This window comes from Lissotriton helveticus, chromosome 5_1 (genome assembly GCF_964261635.1).
Source record: "Lissotriton helveticus chromosome 5_1, aLisHel1.1, whole genome shotgun sequence".
NCBI lineage: Eukaryota > Metazoa > Chordata > Amphibia > Caudata > Salamandridae > Lissotriton > Lissotriton helveticus.
The window spans coordinates 2,847,998-2,863,326 of record NC_136065.1 but is presented as its reverse complement, the minus strand read 5'-3'; the positions used below and the strand labels follow the sequence as shown (position 1 = coordinate 2,863,326).

At 45.6% G+C, this 15,329-nt stretch overlaps 1 protein-coding gene across 1 annotated transcript in view; it reads left to right on the top strand.

Moving 5' to 3' along the window:
* LOC144752882 (antigen peptide transporter 2-like) overlaps positions 1-14,780 on the top strand; it is a 104,774-nt gene extending 89,994 nt beyond the window's left edge. The window contains exon 11 of the mRNA XM_078640710.1: positions 14,135-14,780. Coding sequence (XP_078496836.1) covers positions 14,135-14,341 — 207 coding nt within the window. The 3' untranslated portion in view covers positions 14,342-14,780. The remainder of the gene's footprint in view (positions 1-14,134) is intronic.
* The last annotated feature ends 549 nt before the right edge of the window (positions 14,781-15,329 follow it).

Below are 15,329 nucleotides of genomic sequence, written 5' to 3'. Positions count from 1 at the left end.
CAGTCTCTCTGCCAGTCTCTGCCCCAAGCCAAATTCAAACAGGGCGGGAGAAGCCGGGAGAAGCCGGGAGCAGGCAGAAGCCGGCAGAAGCCGCAAGAGGCGCGGTAGCGGTGGCAGAGGCAGCAGAGGTGTTGTAGTGCGAACCAGAGGCACCGGGATCCGCACCCCTTCTGCTTCTTAGCCGCCAAGCCAGCCTTGCTGTAAGGAGATACACGAGCAACATAAATTTTTACCTGCTTTGTGGAACAGCGTTGCAGATTCTTCTCACAGCCCTTCGAAGCCCTTCGAAGTTACTGCTCAGCGACCTCTCCCAGAGGCAGGGACTGTGGGTGCTCGTGCAGGGCTGCGAGCGAGTACGGGCGCAGGACTCCAATTCCCAGGAGCGCCCGCCAGACCCAATTATAATCCACATTTGTAAAGCGCACAATCACCCGTAAGGGTCTCTAGGCGCTGGGGGCCGTCTGGAAGATTATGCGAGCTATTGCCCAGAGTCACATGGTGCTGGGCTAATCTGCCGCCGGAGCCAGGGATCGAACCCTGATCCCCAGATTCCAGCGTCAGTCGCCCTGGCCGCGGCGCCACACCTCTCTCAATTGGAAGCACCTGGGCTGCTCTCCCTGCATGCTCCGCCCCACCAACTGACTTTAAGATCCCCTGCCCCTGGATACTTGTTGGGTCACTTTTTACCTGCTTTGTGGCACAGCGTTGCAGATTCTTCTCACAGCCCTTCGAAGTTACTGCGCGCGGAACCTGCGTCGCGGGTCCTGCTTCGTGTGTGGGCTCACCCCATCTCGTTGCTCTTGGCGAAGACAGCATTTGAAGCACAGCGACCTCTCCCAGAGGCAGGGACTGTGGGTGCTCGTGCAGGGCTGCGAGCGAGTGCGGGCGCAGGACTCCAAGTCCCAGGAGCGCCCGCCAGACCCAATTGGAAGCACCTGGGCCGCTCTCCCTGCATGCTCCGCCCCTCTCACAACCTCCATTCAAATTCAACCATCTAGCCCCGCTGCGCGGGAGCGACCGGGAGAAGCCCGGGACAAGGGTGGACCCGTTCTAGCCCGTTACAGACCGAGCAAGACCGGACCGGGCCACCCCTCTTGGCGGTGTGGTTGTACTTCACAGTTTCGGTAATAGCACTCATTGCATATTCCTGCACTGGGCCTTTGTTAAACGATGTCTTCGCGCGAAACTCGTAATAGGGCTAAAAATGCGAAAAAGGCTACAGGAACTTTGGATGATTTCATTACAAGGACTAATACAAACATTGACATTGAGATTAACAAACTTCAGCATAGAGTGTCCTTGGAGCTGGAGGCAGCTAGAATACTGTCTTCAGATCTTGCACTAGGTAAAAAATCTTCTTTAGGTGGTATTGCTTCAGCTAAAACCCCCGAGCGTCCTACTGGCCCTACACCCATTATTTTATTGGCTGAAGTGCATTCAGTTCCTGAAGAAACTGTTATTTCTGTTGATGCTACACTCGACCCTACCCAACAAACAGTCAATAGTAATCTATCTGAAAACTCTCCTAAGGTGGACATATTGTCGGAGGATAACAAAGGGAATGAAGAGTCCAAGAGTACTTTAAGCCAATACAAAAGAGAAAACGCCAAGTAATGTCAGTGTATGCTAGGAAAAAGGCTAAAGTGGCAAAAAGCCAGTGTTTCACAGGGGGGACTAAGCCACAAGGGGGCTCAAGTAGCACTTCTCATCAGACGCTCTCTACTATGCAGTTGTTTAATAACGGTGATAAAATGGAAGCGTTGAATGTATATAAAATAGATGTGCACTCTGCCATTGGGGATGAGAAGATCACCACTCCTGTGGTAGATTTAGAGGGGGGCAAAGAAGAATTTCTGAAAACTGTGTGGGAGACACTAAAGAAACTTCTCAGGCCACTGAAAGTCAGGTTAACTTGCATTGAAAACCAGCTCCTTGAGGTGGAGAAAAGTATCATCACTCTGTCCAGTCTAAGTTTAAATTCAAGTGGCAGTGAGCTACAGAGCTCCGACGTAGTTACCAGCACCACACTTGCCCCTATGCCCCTGGTACCTCTGGAAGTAAATCCCTCTAATAAACAACTTTCTAAGAAGGACGTGCCAAATGTAAATAACCAGATTGTGAGTGCTGTTCACACTTCTGTTGCAACCCCCATGGTTCCATCTAATGGAAAACCCGCCAATAAATCGATTTGGAAGGGTTCTGTATCCAACATGAATAACCAAATAGCTAGTGTTGTCAATACTCACCCTCCTGTACATACCGTACCTACTTCAAATGTGTCCTCGGCCCAGAGAAGCTCGGCAAATAAAGCTCACAATCACAACTACCATACATCTTATGTTAGTAACAACCCAAGGGGAGGATTTATAGATCTTCCGCCTGATGCAAGTCCTTTTGTAGTTGTACTTACTGGGGTCCCTGAGCTAGACAACCAACACGAGGAAACGTTTCTGTCCCTGAAAAATAAGGTAATCTATTGATTAAATGAAAATAAGCCTGTTCCAAATCATATGAAAAGTAGAATTCTTATGGTAAGGAGGGTACCTTGGATTGGTCCCATAAATAAATCAATTCCGGGTGACTGTATTGTTGTCTCATTCGAGGATCCCCACACTACCCAACATATATGTGCATGGAATACTTATGCAGGCACATCCTCCATTGAAGCCAGACCCCTAACATTCTTTTATCCCCCATTGAGGCGTACCAACCATGGAGGGAACTGGACCACGATTAATCAACATTCTAGGCGTGGTACTGAATTGGGTAGGCAGGGCTATCACAACGTGTGTAATGGAGTCCCTACCTATAATAGGTTCAGCTGCTTAGATGGAGTTGATTGACTTACAACCTCGTCAAACTGTACCACTAATTTCTATGGCACCGATCAATTACCTTGTGATGAGAGTACTTCCATCAAATATGATAATAGTAAGGTAACATGGGCAAAGGGAGAGGGGGGTAATGACAACCGAAACAATGTGGATGCCCTAGCTAAGAAGTACATTCTAGCAGCAAGCTCGATGAATCCTGGGAACGAAGAGGGTTGCTTGGTTGATGGAGCCGTTAATGGTGCAGTGGGTCTGGCACCCCGAATAGAACTGCACTCTGTAGATGCCACGCCACAAGATAATGTGCCAGGACCAGTGGCTCTGATATTGGGCACTGCAAAGCCAATTCATCCTGGTAACGGGGCAAAACCATCATTGCTTTTAACCTCCTGGAACATTGCGGGGGTAAACAAAAACTTGAGGGACCCAGAGTGGGCCGAATATATTGATTCTAGCGACTTTTATCTTTTGCAAGAAACATGGGCAATAGACATACCTCATAGAATAGGGTATAAAACTTTTGGCATTGGGGCTGTTGAGTCAAATAGGGGTAGACCCTCGGGGGGTCTCATCACATGGGTCAAAATTACATTGAAGATTAAGATCGAAGTAACAGAAGCAGGTTCATCTGACATCCTGGCCCTAAAACTCACAAATATGAATGGGGTAGAATGATACATAATTAATGTCTATAACAGATCCTTAGCACACTCCAAATATTCTCCCACTCTTGAAATTCTGGATAGTTTTTTGAAAAGGGTGGTTGGTGATGTTGCAGTGATCTTGGGTGGTGACATAAACTGTAACTTTGAACCCGTCTTAGGGCTTGTAGACGTCTTTGAGGACGAAGACCAAGCGAATAACATTCCTCAGCTTGAAACCACAAACTTCGTCAATTGTTCGACTCTGGTCGTGCAATTGGTGAGGCTAACGGTTGATCATAGTCTCAGGGCATGTAACGGTCGCCTTCCCTCCGACCTTTCAAAACATCCCACCTATGTAAGGTCCGATATCACAAGCAACTTGGATTTTATATTTGTTTCATTGAGCATTTGGCATCACATGGTCGATTTCGTGGTGGTAAATAGGGGTGAGAGTGACCATTATCCATTGGAATTGTCCATTGATGTTAACCTGTTTAGTGAACCCTCTTTATTATCTGCCACCGAGGTTCCTAGCCCCATTCCGTGTGACGTGGTACACGTTAGTAACAATAGACGTGCATTGAAATGGTCACAGGTACTCGCACATGGAAATGCACTTGCAACTGTATACTCACTTTTTGATACAACCTTTAGGTCCATAAATGATTACTTTTTTTCACCCAATTACTATGATCAATTCATTGCATTACATAAGATATTCTTCCAAGAGTTAAAAATATGTCTGACAAAAATGCCAAAAAAAAAGCACCAAAATGTAAGGATGGGGTGTCATGGTAATTTATGGTATGACCACTCATGTAGATCGGCCAAGAGGGAGCTACTGTTTGCAATAAAAAACAAAACGAAGGATGATGTTAAAGTTGCCAGGGAGACATATAAGCACATCCAAAGGACCTCAAAAAAGACATGGGAAGAGTCAAACTGGGCGGATATGCTGGCTGCCGCCAAATCTAAGGACAATGTTGGGTTTTGGAGGCTGGTAGCCAATGGGTCCCATGCAGGTAGAGCTGTGAAGGACGTCTTTTTAGACGAATTGACCTGGGTGACGCACTTCACATCTCTTTATAAACAATACGACAGTGGATCTGATGACACTCCATGGTCCCCACCACCGATTGAGTGTCTTAATTTTTCAATTGGCGAAACGGAAAGGGCAATCGCCGAATTGAAAAGTAGTAAAGCTCCTGGTCCCGATAAAATACCAGGTGACCTGTACAAATATGAGATCGAAGTCTGGGCCCCATATATAAATCACTTGTTTAATGCTTTATCCAGCAATTGTCAATTTCCAGATAGTTGGCGTGCTGCAGAAGTTGTTCTAATATTTAAAAAGGGCAGCAGGTTTGTTCCATCAAAGTATCGACCGATTAGTGTGATGGACATCTTGCAAAAACTCTATTCCAAGCATCTACTATTTCGGATAAATGATTGGCTTGAGGAAAAAGCAATACTTACCAAACATCAAGCCGGGTTTAGGGGCAAGGTCAGTACCATAGATCAGGTCTTCAGATTCTGTTGTATATATTGGAAGTATGTACTTATTAGGAAGGGTCATTTGTATGTCGCCTTCGTAGATCTGAGAGCGGCATTTGACCTTGTTCCTCGCAAATTGCTCTGGAGGTCTCTAAGTGAAGTTGGATTGCCAGGCTGTCTCCTGGCTCAAATAGTCGAGTTGCATGCTAGGAATCACGCTAACATCAGGTGGGGTCCAAAAGGGGAATTGACGCGTGACATCCCCATAGAGCGTGGCGTACGCCAAGGATGCGTTTTGGCCCCTACCTTATTTTCATTATTTGTTAACGATATCCCTAATCATTTGAACAGTTGTACTAGCGATTCACCAAAACTTAATGGGGAAAGGGTGCCTGCATTACTTTTCGCGGATGATACCATCCTGATAACCCAAACTAAGAAAGGTCTCCAGGCGCTCTTGAACTCCTTTAGTGTGTACTGTGTGAAGAAAGGATTAGAGATAAACGTTAAAAAAACTAAGTGTATGGCATTAAATCCCTGCAGGCCGGATAGGGGGACCTTAAGTCTGGACGGCCAAGCCCTAGAAATAGTTGATAATTTTTCTTATCTGGGGGTGGTGCTAGATTCAAACTTAACATGGAAGGCCCAAATTGAGAAAAGTAAGGTGTCTTATGCCCACAATGCTAAGCCAATTATTAGCAAACTTAACCCCAGTTCAAGTAAATGTGTGACTTCTGCGCTTGAGCTTTTTAAATTTAAAATTCAGTCTGCTGCCCTTTATGGGGCTGAGATATGGGGGCCTTGGGCAAGGGATAGTTTTTATGGCCTGGATAATAAATTTATGAGATCAATTGTAAGGGTCCTCACCAGTACACCTCTGACTCCTCTTCAATTTGACTTGAACCTCAAAAGAACTGATAACTACACAATTATAAGACCACTAATGTTTTGGGTAAGAATATGGTCTATTCCTGAACTGATCGATTATAGGAAAGGCCTTCAGGAGATATTGGGTCTAGATTCTTTACATTCTGTTGTATGGCTCAAACATATTAAAAAATGGTTTTCTATCCTGGGTCTGTCTCAGCTTTGGGAGTGTCCGGAAAGGCAACCGTTTTATGCAAAATCTATGGTGAAACAAGCCTTCTGGTCCTTCATTACTAATCAGTTAGTTAATGGCAATAGAATCGGCTCCCTAACTCAAAACTTTTTAGGCTTCAAAGATGAACCTTTTTTTGAGTCCTATCTAGATGAGATAGAGCCTCCTCTCGCGAAGTCTCTATTCTTGAAGTTCAGGTATGGGAATCTCATGATAAACTCTAACGTTGAACGTTGGTCTAAGAGAAAACTGGAAGGGGTCAACCTTACACAGGGAAAGTGTACAATGTGCCCAGGTTCTCACACGGAGGACGAGGTCCATATACTGTTTTTTTGCCAAGCATACACCAAAGCAAGAAAAAGGTGGATCAAACCCCTGTGTAACATTTTAGGAATAAGATCTTGTACTATGGCATATAGAATTGTTAAAACTAACACTTCCCAATTCATTGTATTTAGCAATAGTAGATTTCTTTATTCAGTTTACTTTGCTCGCAGGAAGATTGGTCAATTATTTTGAGCAGTCAAACTTTTGCTAAATTCCTTTGGCTCTTGTATGTCATATTTGCTATACGATGATGGTGTATGATCTCTCCTCTGGTGAAGAAGTGTGGCTCACTGGTTAGAGGAGGCAGACTTGGACGATGAGATCAGACCCGGGACCAGGGTTCAATTCCCAACGCGGCAGGGTCTTGAGCCCAAAATGTCCACGGACTCGGTAATTCTTGCTTCGGTGCCTACTCGAATCACAGGTTCACACTCTGCAACTCTGGGCAATAGCTTGCTTAATCTCCACTACGGCCCCCCGCGGCGGGATGCCTGGCTTTCACCTTGGGGATACCCAGTAGGGCCTATCTCACAGGGAAAAACCAGGATGGGTTCCCAATGCAAAGCGCTTTGAAATCTGGCGGTGATATTGCGCTATATAAAAACCTATCCATCCATCCATCCTCTTATTACTAGATGTTAACTGTGATGAAGCCCTGGTGTTTCATGCATCTATGTATGTATTACCCTTGAGGATGTTCTTAATGAACTTTGTAACCTATGGACACGTTTTTAATTGTTTTTAGCGTCACATGTGTAAACTGATATGATTTGTGTTTTTATGTATGTATCTTTTATGGCTAAAGCAGTCGAAATAAAGATAAAGAATTGAATTGAAACCTTTGGATTAGTGTCTGCATGTTGGCTATCCTGACTGGATTTGGATATGCCTTTGCTACTGATGTATCTATTGTAGCTCCCAGATATTGTTGTATGTGGCAGGGTTGTAGATGGGATTTTGGGTAATTTATGGAAAAACCCAGACTGTGCAGCAGCTGGAGTGTTTGAGACATATGGCTTGCACATTGGGCGTACAATTTGGCTTTTATGAGCCAATCGTCAAGGTATGGAAACACGTGGATGTGTTGCCTCCTGAGGTGTGCTGCCACTACGGCTAGATATTTTGTGAACACTCTTGGGGCTGTAGTTACTCCAAAAGGGAGAACTTTGAACTGATAGTGTTGACCTTCTATTGTGAACCTGAGATATTTCCTGTGAGCTGGATGTATAGGCATGTGGAAGTATGCATCTTTGAGGTCTAATGTGGCAAGGAAGTCGCCGTGCTGAAGTAACGGGAGTACCTCTGGTAGAGTTATCATATGGAAGTGCTCCGACAGTATGTATTGGTTCAGAGGTCTGAGGTCTAGTATGGGTCTGAGCGACCCGTCCTTTTTGGGAATTAGGAAGTATAGAGAGTATACTCCTGTTCCTTGGTGTTGAAAAGGGACTGGCTCTATGGCGCCCTTTTGTAGCATGGATTGGAGCTCTTGTTATAACAGTGTTATGTGTTCTTTGGACATAGGACGGTGTTTGGGTGGTATGTTGGGTGGAGTAGAAGTGAGTTCGAGGCAATAACCATACTGGATAATTTGTTTCACCCACCTGTCTGTGGTAATTGCGTTCCAGACAGGTAGGAATTGGTTGATTCTGCCTCCGACTGGTGTTAGATGGTCTGGAGGGAGTGTGATGAAGTCACTGTTTGGTGGCAGTGGAGGCTCGGGTGTTATTGCCTTCATGTCCTCTGCCTTTGTTATTGTTGCCCCTATAACCTCCTCTATTTGAGCCTTTGTTAAAAGTGCTCTGGGTATTAGATTTGAAGGTAGAGCAGCTTTGTGATGTGTTGCCTCTTTCTGCGCCTCTATATGAGGAGCGACGAAAGGAACCTCGATGTTGTTGGAACTGAAGTGCCCCCATTGACTTTGCAGTTTCAGTGTCTTTCTTCATTTTATCTAAAATGGTGTCTACTGCGGGGCTAAACAGGAAATCTTGGTTTACTGGTTGGTTGAGGATGGTGGATTGCACCTCATTCTTAAAACCAGATATGCGTAGCCACGCGTGTCTGCGCAGTAGGACGCTGGTATTGATAGACCTGGCCTATGTATCGGCTGCGTCTAGCGCACATTTGATGGAGGCATTGCTAATGAACTTGCCTTCCTGAATCAGGTCGTTAGCCTGCGCCTTAAAAGGTTCTGGTAGGTGGTGCATTAGACTTTCGAGCTGGTCGTAGTGTGCTCTGTCATATGTTGCTAGAAGAGCTTGTGTATTCGCAATTCTCCATGAATTTGCGGCCTGTGAAGCTACCCTTTTCCCTGAGGCTTCTAGTATTTTAGATTCTTTATCAGGAGGGGGAGCATCTCCTGTTGTCTGTGAGTTGGCCCTTTTACGAGCATTTGCAATTACTAATGAATCTAAAGGCAACTGTTGTTTTATATAAGTAGGGTCTGCTGGGGCTGCCTTATATTTTTTCCAAATCCTCGGATTGAGCACCTGCGCCCTAGCAGGATCTTTAAATATATCTGGCGCGTGCTTTAGGACCCCTTTAAGCATAGGAAGTGTTTTAACATTTTTTTCTGAAGTGGGGAACGTGTCAAATAAAAAGTCCTCCTCTATAGGGTCAGTGTGCATGCCAACATTGTGATATTTTGCTGTCCTGTCTATAAATTGATTAAACATGATAGTGTCGTCTGTAGGCGACGGTTTTATAGGGTATGGGTAAGTGTCTGGGATGGGTTGCGCTTCGTCAGGATCATTTTGGTCATCCTATGTATCATCTGTGGATCAGGATCCCCTGGTTCATCATAAGTGTAATGAGGATCTTCCCCCATGTCCTCTCCCTCATTGTAATCAGAATGTGTGGGAGAGTAAGGTACAAAAGGCATATCAGGAAGAAAAGGAGGAGGAGTAAAGGTCTTGAGGGAGATGACCCAAAGTCTTTTTTCTTTGGAGGAACAGGAGAAGGAGTGTCTTGTGGTAAGGGCCTCTTCTTTCGGTGGTAAACTACCACGTGTCCTGTTTTAGGGGCTATATATAATTTTGGTTGCTCTTCAGTCACCGGATCTGGATGGAAGAGTTCTTCCTCGACAGTCTGTGGCTTTGGCGTCGAAGGCTTTGGTTTATTGACGTGTTTTGGAGTCTTTGGCTCGAGGGCCTTTGGTGTTGGAGCTCCTTTGGGCTCAACTGCCGATTTCGGGGCGGTAACCTTTTTTGGTTCGACGCCTTTTTTCTTTTCAGCGTCCTTTTTTGGATCAGCGCCCTTTTTAGGGTCGACAACGGCCTTCGGATCGACGGGATTTCTTAGTTTGGTGCGTTTTTTGTCCGAAGCAAGGGTTTTTTTCGGGTCGATTGCCTTTTTTGTGTGATCGGCACCTTTTTTAGGATCAGCGGCCTTTTTTGGTTTGTCTATTTTGTTAGGATCGACGACCTTCTTGGCCTCGACGACCTTCTTCGGTTTCGAGGATTTCAGTTCCGAGGGCTTCTTGGGCTCGAATATGCTCTTCGTGCTGAGTTTTTCGATGCCGAGGGCTTCTTGGGCTCGACGACCCTCTTTGGGTGTTTTGCCCTTCGGATCGACGACCTTCTTCTTCGGGTCGATGACCTTTGGGTGGACCACCCTCTTTTATTCTGCGCCTTTCCGGTCGACCAGCTTTTTCGGTTCGACGACCTTTGGCTGGAAAGCTCTTTTTGGCTCGATGTATTTCTTCGGGCCTGGGCTACCGGAAGGCGTGTGTTTAGGCTTCCGAGCCGAGAGGTGGGGTCTCCGAAGGAATATCTCGATCTTGGCTAAGGCCTTTCGGCGATGCTTCGACCGGAGCCTTCTTTTTTGGGCTAAGTGGAGTGGAGTGGGGGGCTGAGTACTCACAGTTTGCCCCGGCGTTATCTGGTCATCGGAGTCCGATTGGTCCTCAACGGTGACGATCTCTAGATCAGAGTCGGCGGCTTCGGGGAGATCTTGTTCATCCTCGAAGATATTCTCCGGTGCCGACTTCTGCATCTCTTGCCTGGCAGCCCGTCGATTCCTGATGGTTTTCTTGGATCGGAATTGGGCATATGCTGGGCAATTTTCTTCTTTGTGTTCAGGTGACAAACACTTGTTGCATACTGTATGCTTGTCAGTATGCGGGTATTTGGAGTGGCATTGTGGGCGCCTTTTAAATGGACTCCTTTCCATCGGTGAAAGTCGCACGTGGCGTCGATAAGGCCCAACGGCCCGCGTCGACGACCGGATCAAGATGAAAAGTTTAATGGAGTCGAGGGGTACCGAGCGAAAACAATACCATCGAGTTCGAAGGCCTTTTGGCCTTAGAAAGTAGTTAGTTTTGGTTCCGAAGTTGGAGTATAGGAAATAACATCCGAACCCAATGGCGGAAAAAAACAATCTAAGGATGGAGTGGATGCCCATGTGCACTGTAGTCCAAGGGAGGAGTCACCTATCTCGTGATACTTCGAAGACTCTTCCAATACAACAAGGTGCAATCATCCGGACCCAACACTAGGCGGCGATCTATGCTAAGATATGAATTCAGCAGCCCACATGCCTCGAACACGTTTCTTCTCTAAGTAAATAACTAGCTTTAAATGACTTCTCTGCTGCCAGGGATTTAGTACCATACAAGACATCTCACCACAGGTCTTGTCTTTCTAACAAAATCAGTTGTCTCATGGCATCCTATTGCAAAGCATTCATCCATTCCTGTTCCGTAACAGATTTACTCTGTTCAAGATTCACTTGCTACAGCAAACAGTCTAAATCCTTATCCCCATTAAATACTTTTCTCTCCAAACCATCTTCCACATAGATATGCATTCGGATTTCTTGTTGTGAACCAGCAGTATTTCCACAGTTGTGTGCCAAAGCTCACAGTGGGTTTGCTTGTATGCACAAGTGTTCCAGTAAAATGTAAATGGACTGTTTGCAATGTCATCTTTGTTCCTTCAGATATGGCTTACATATGTCCACAGTCCACATGCGCGTTAACATCTTTTATCATTAGATCTTGATCCTTTCTGGAGCCTTCAAACGTGAGAACTTAAGGTGCCACAGCTTCTTCTTGGCTCCTTTTTTTGAGATAACAGCATCCACACGCCACCTTCACTAGCATTCATAGTTAGATATGGAGATTTTCCTTGGACAAAGGCGTGTAAAATGGGAGCCAATATTAGGGTCTAATTGACAAATATGAGAAAGAATGAGTTTGGTCGCTCCCTTAGACAAATCTCTCCCCTTCCACATTAATCTAGTAAAGGCTCCCTTTAGCAAGTGAATAAACCCCTCTATTTTGGGGCTGGAAAATAATCATCAGTTGCCTTTAGCAAGGAGACTTTGGATCCTTCTGTAGCAATGATAAGCAGGTATCCTACTTCCTTGTTTCCAAAAGCACATTTGTGTTTTAGTCACTTACACCCAACAGTTGCTACATCCTAATATTTAGTATGGTCTGTGATTCTCGTTGAACCTCAAGATATTATCCTGAAAGGCCAGTACTACATTCATTACCTTAAACAGGTGTACCCAATCCTCATGAAGACTTCCAACCCCAAGCCAAAATGTATTTTTCTAAACTGAAGCATGCCATTATGTGTTACAAAAACAGACACTAAGGGACAGATTTAAGAGCCTCTTGCACCACTTTTGTGCTGCCGTTGGGTCACTTTTGTGCGCAGCGGCATAAACCATGCGCCATATAGGGAGATGCGTCACGTTGTAAAGCCCTGTGCCACATGAAACCTGCGTCAGATTTCATGTGAGCATTCCAGCACGGGGGAGGGCGTTATGGCGCAGTAAAGCCTCTGTAAAGTGCCTGAGTGAAATCTACAAGATTCCACTCCGTCACTTTCCCGACACCGCTGCGTCAAAACCTTGCGCATGCTTGAAGCAGCCGTAAGGCGTGAGGCACCACGTTATGTATGGGCAGGCCACGAGTATTGCTGGACACGACTCCAGCAATGCGCCACCCTTACGACAGAAGATGCGTCACGCATCGGTTTATCCTTGCGCCACGATGTGCCGCATAGTAAATGCAGTACAAAAGGGGGTGGTGATGGACGGAGCATCTGAATCAATCAAACACTCACACCCAGTCAAAAGATCTGGGTTTAATCCATCACCGTTCTTTAGCCCACTCTGCCACCCCAGTTCAGACATGGCTATATGCAAATCAGTCTGACCCTGTGCCTCATGGGAACAGTCCAGCCCGAACTGCCAAGCCATGCCTTCCCTGGACCGAAAACAAGCTTCCGAGGACCGGTTTCTGGCATTCCAGCCGTCTTCAGTCCTGCTTGCTTGAATCCAGTGGCAAAGTGAGCAAGGTACTCACGTCTGAGCATACCCTGCCAACTTATGGTGAACAAAGTGGTACAAAAGGGGGTGGTGATGGACGGAGCATCTGAATCATAGTAAATGCAGCACATCTGTGGTGGCGCAAGGGTAAACTTGCATGATTCATCTTACCTGGCGCATCCCTGCTGATTTGCAGGGATGAGCCGGTTGTCATAAATCTGCCCCTACATCTCCACCAAAACCGCAAGATAATACACTTATGTAGATACATCTTAGAATATAGCCTGGCAGAGCACGTGTGGCAATAGTCTCATCCATCTTTGGAAGATGAGGGATGTCTACGAAGACCATCTGGCTGTAATCACACAGGTCAATGCACATACGGAGTTCACTGTTAGTTTTGCATTCAACCACAAATGGCGACAACCATTCTGACGCCTCAATAAATGTAGTCAGTCTCATACATATGGTCCATCACTGTAGATAGATTCTTCACAGTTAAGCAGATGCATCCCATCATGTGTTCAACAATGTGAACCTCATTAAACATAAAACATAATTAAAATGCTTGGGTTCCAATCATGTCTTGAAACAGCCCAGCTGCCTCCTACACATCTTCTAAAGCCACTTCCTAAATGTTTAAAAAGTGCTGAAGACTTTTATTGCACCCTATCTCTTAGCTTGCAGGCATCATCATTTGCACCTCCATTTCTAGTGTTAGAATCACATACCTACAGCAATCCTTGATGACATTATCTGAAAATATCCATCCTGTTACATGTTACATGCGATGTCCAAATAGTACTCTTAAATTCAGTCAACATATACTGCCCGATCAATTTGATTTCCATTGTGCAAATGTAGGTTCCTGGACAGTACATGGGAGAAACACTTAGAGTTGGCATACAGTTTACAGAGAATGTTCATTGAAGAGCTAAAATCTGTTGTTTATAGCAGCTACAATTATCAAACCGTCATTCAGAAGCTTCACAGCTGTGATTCAAGGATTGCACATTAAATAGGTATTCCTAGGTGAGCATAATGAGGATATCAAAGTAGAAGAAACTAGCTACAATGGCATTCTCTAGGAGGGTTACAGGAAAGCCTAAAATGAGCTATTCCAGCGATCATGTGAGTCTCAAATTCAGAAGCTAAAATACAGATTATTCTGACCAAAAGTACAGAAACAAGGAAGAAGCAGAACTAAATGGGAGAGGGAGATGGGCAACTTCGAGATCTGATAGGGAATTCATATCCATGAGTGAGGCCTTTCCCTCTCTTCCAGATGCAGGTGTAAGCCTCTCATTCCCTTCTAGATGCATGTGTACGATTCTCACTCTCTTCCAGATGCAGGTGTAAGTCTCTCACTCTCTTCCAGAGGCAGGTGTAAGTCTCTCACTCTCTTCAAGCTGGAGGTGTAAGTCTCTTCCAGATTTAGGTGTAAGCCTCTCCCTCTCTTCCAGGTGCAGGACGCTCTGTCACGGATCCCGGGGCTGACCATGCTGATCATCGCTCACCGACTTAAGACAGTGGAGAATGCGGATCACATCATCGTGATGGAGGAGGGGCGGGTAGTGCAGGAAGGAACTCACCAGCAGCTGATGGAGAAGGATGGACTCTACCAGCGACTAGTCCAGCGGCGCTTCCTGGAAAACGGGAGCGGCCACTGAGCAAAGAAAAAATCGGTGGAGATTGAGCAACGGTGAGCCCAGAGACTCAACAAGAGTGGAGCCTGGTTGCACGGGGGAGTGAATACTTAGGAAGGAGGTTTAAGGTATCAAAGTGGAGCCCAGCACACAGAACAAGCTGAGGACAGAGCGACAACGCGACAAATCACCATACCGGAGAGTATGGTAACAAAGATACCCAATGATGAGTGAAACCAACCTTTATTTATCACTCCAACACCATCGCTGTCTTGCATTCAGCATGGAGTGAGCCAATGACAATGTATGGCAGAAACTACTCAAAGATGGCCATCCAATTGCCAATGATTTTTAAAGAATGCGTGGCCATCTTTCCATAGTGGTGTCATACTTTATCATTGGTTCATTGTCCCAAGGTGGCAGACGCGGTATCAGCAACGTGTCATGGACATGTGCTACCAATTTAAAGGCAGGTGCATTGGCTTTGCCGATGCCTCTATGCTTCAAGAAACCCCACATGCTAATCAGGATTTGCTTAGAACCAAGACATATGACCACAAAGAAAGTTTAAATTGATTTATTCACATGATGTTATACTGCAAAAGCATACATTGGTGTTCACTGTAAACAATGCAGTTCTCTGTGCAAACACGCATTCAGACTGGAGCAAAGAGCACAATTAAAGACAAATCATCCCCTAATCGAGTAACAAGTGGTGGGATTGGTTTGGAAGGGCGAGAGTCCAAACAAATTCTCCATGGGATGGTAAGTTCTCATGTATGACCCATATTTCTCGTTGAAGTACTTGTGTTACATGGACGATGTTTCGCTCTGGTGTATTACTCCTTGGGTCTTCCTCAGGCCTGTCGGGGTGGGGGGGCATTAAACAGAATGGAGTGCAGTCCATGCAGGTGACTTGTTAGCTTCTCTCCTCCCCTCAACTAACGTTCATGTGACAAGAGTCTTTAAAAGCCACCAGGGCACATGGCGGTGTCATAAGACTGGAGCTTTG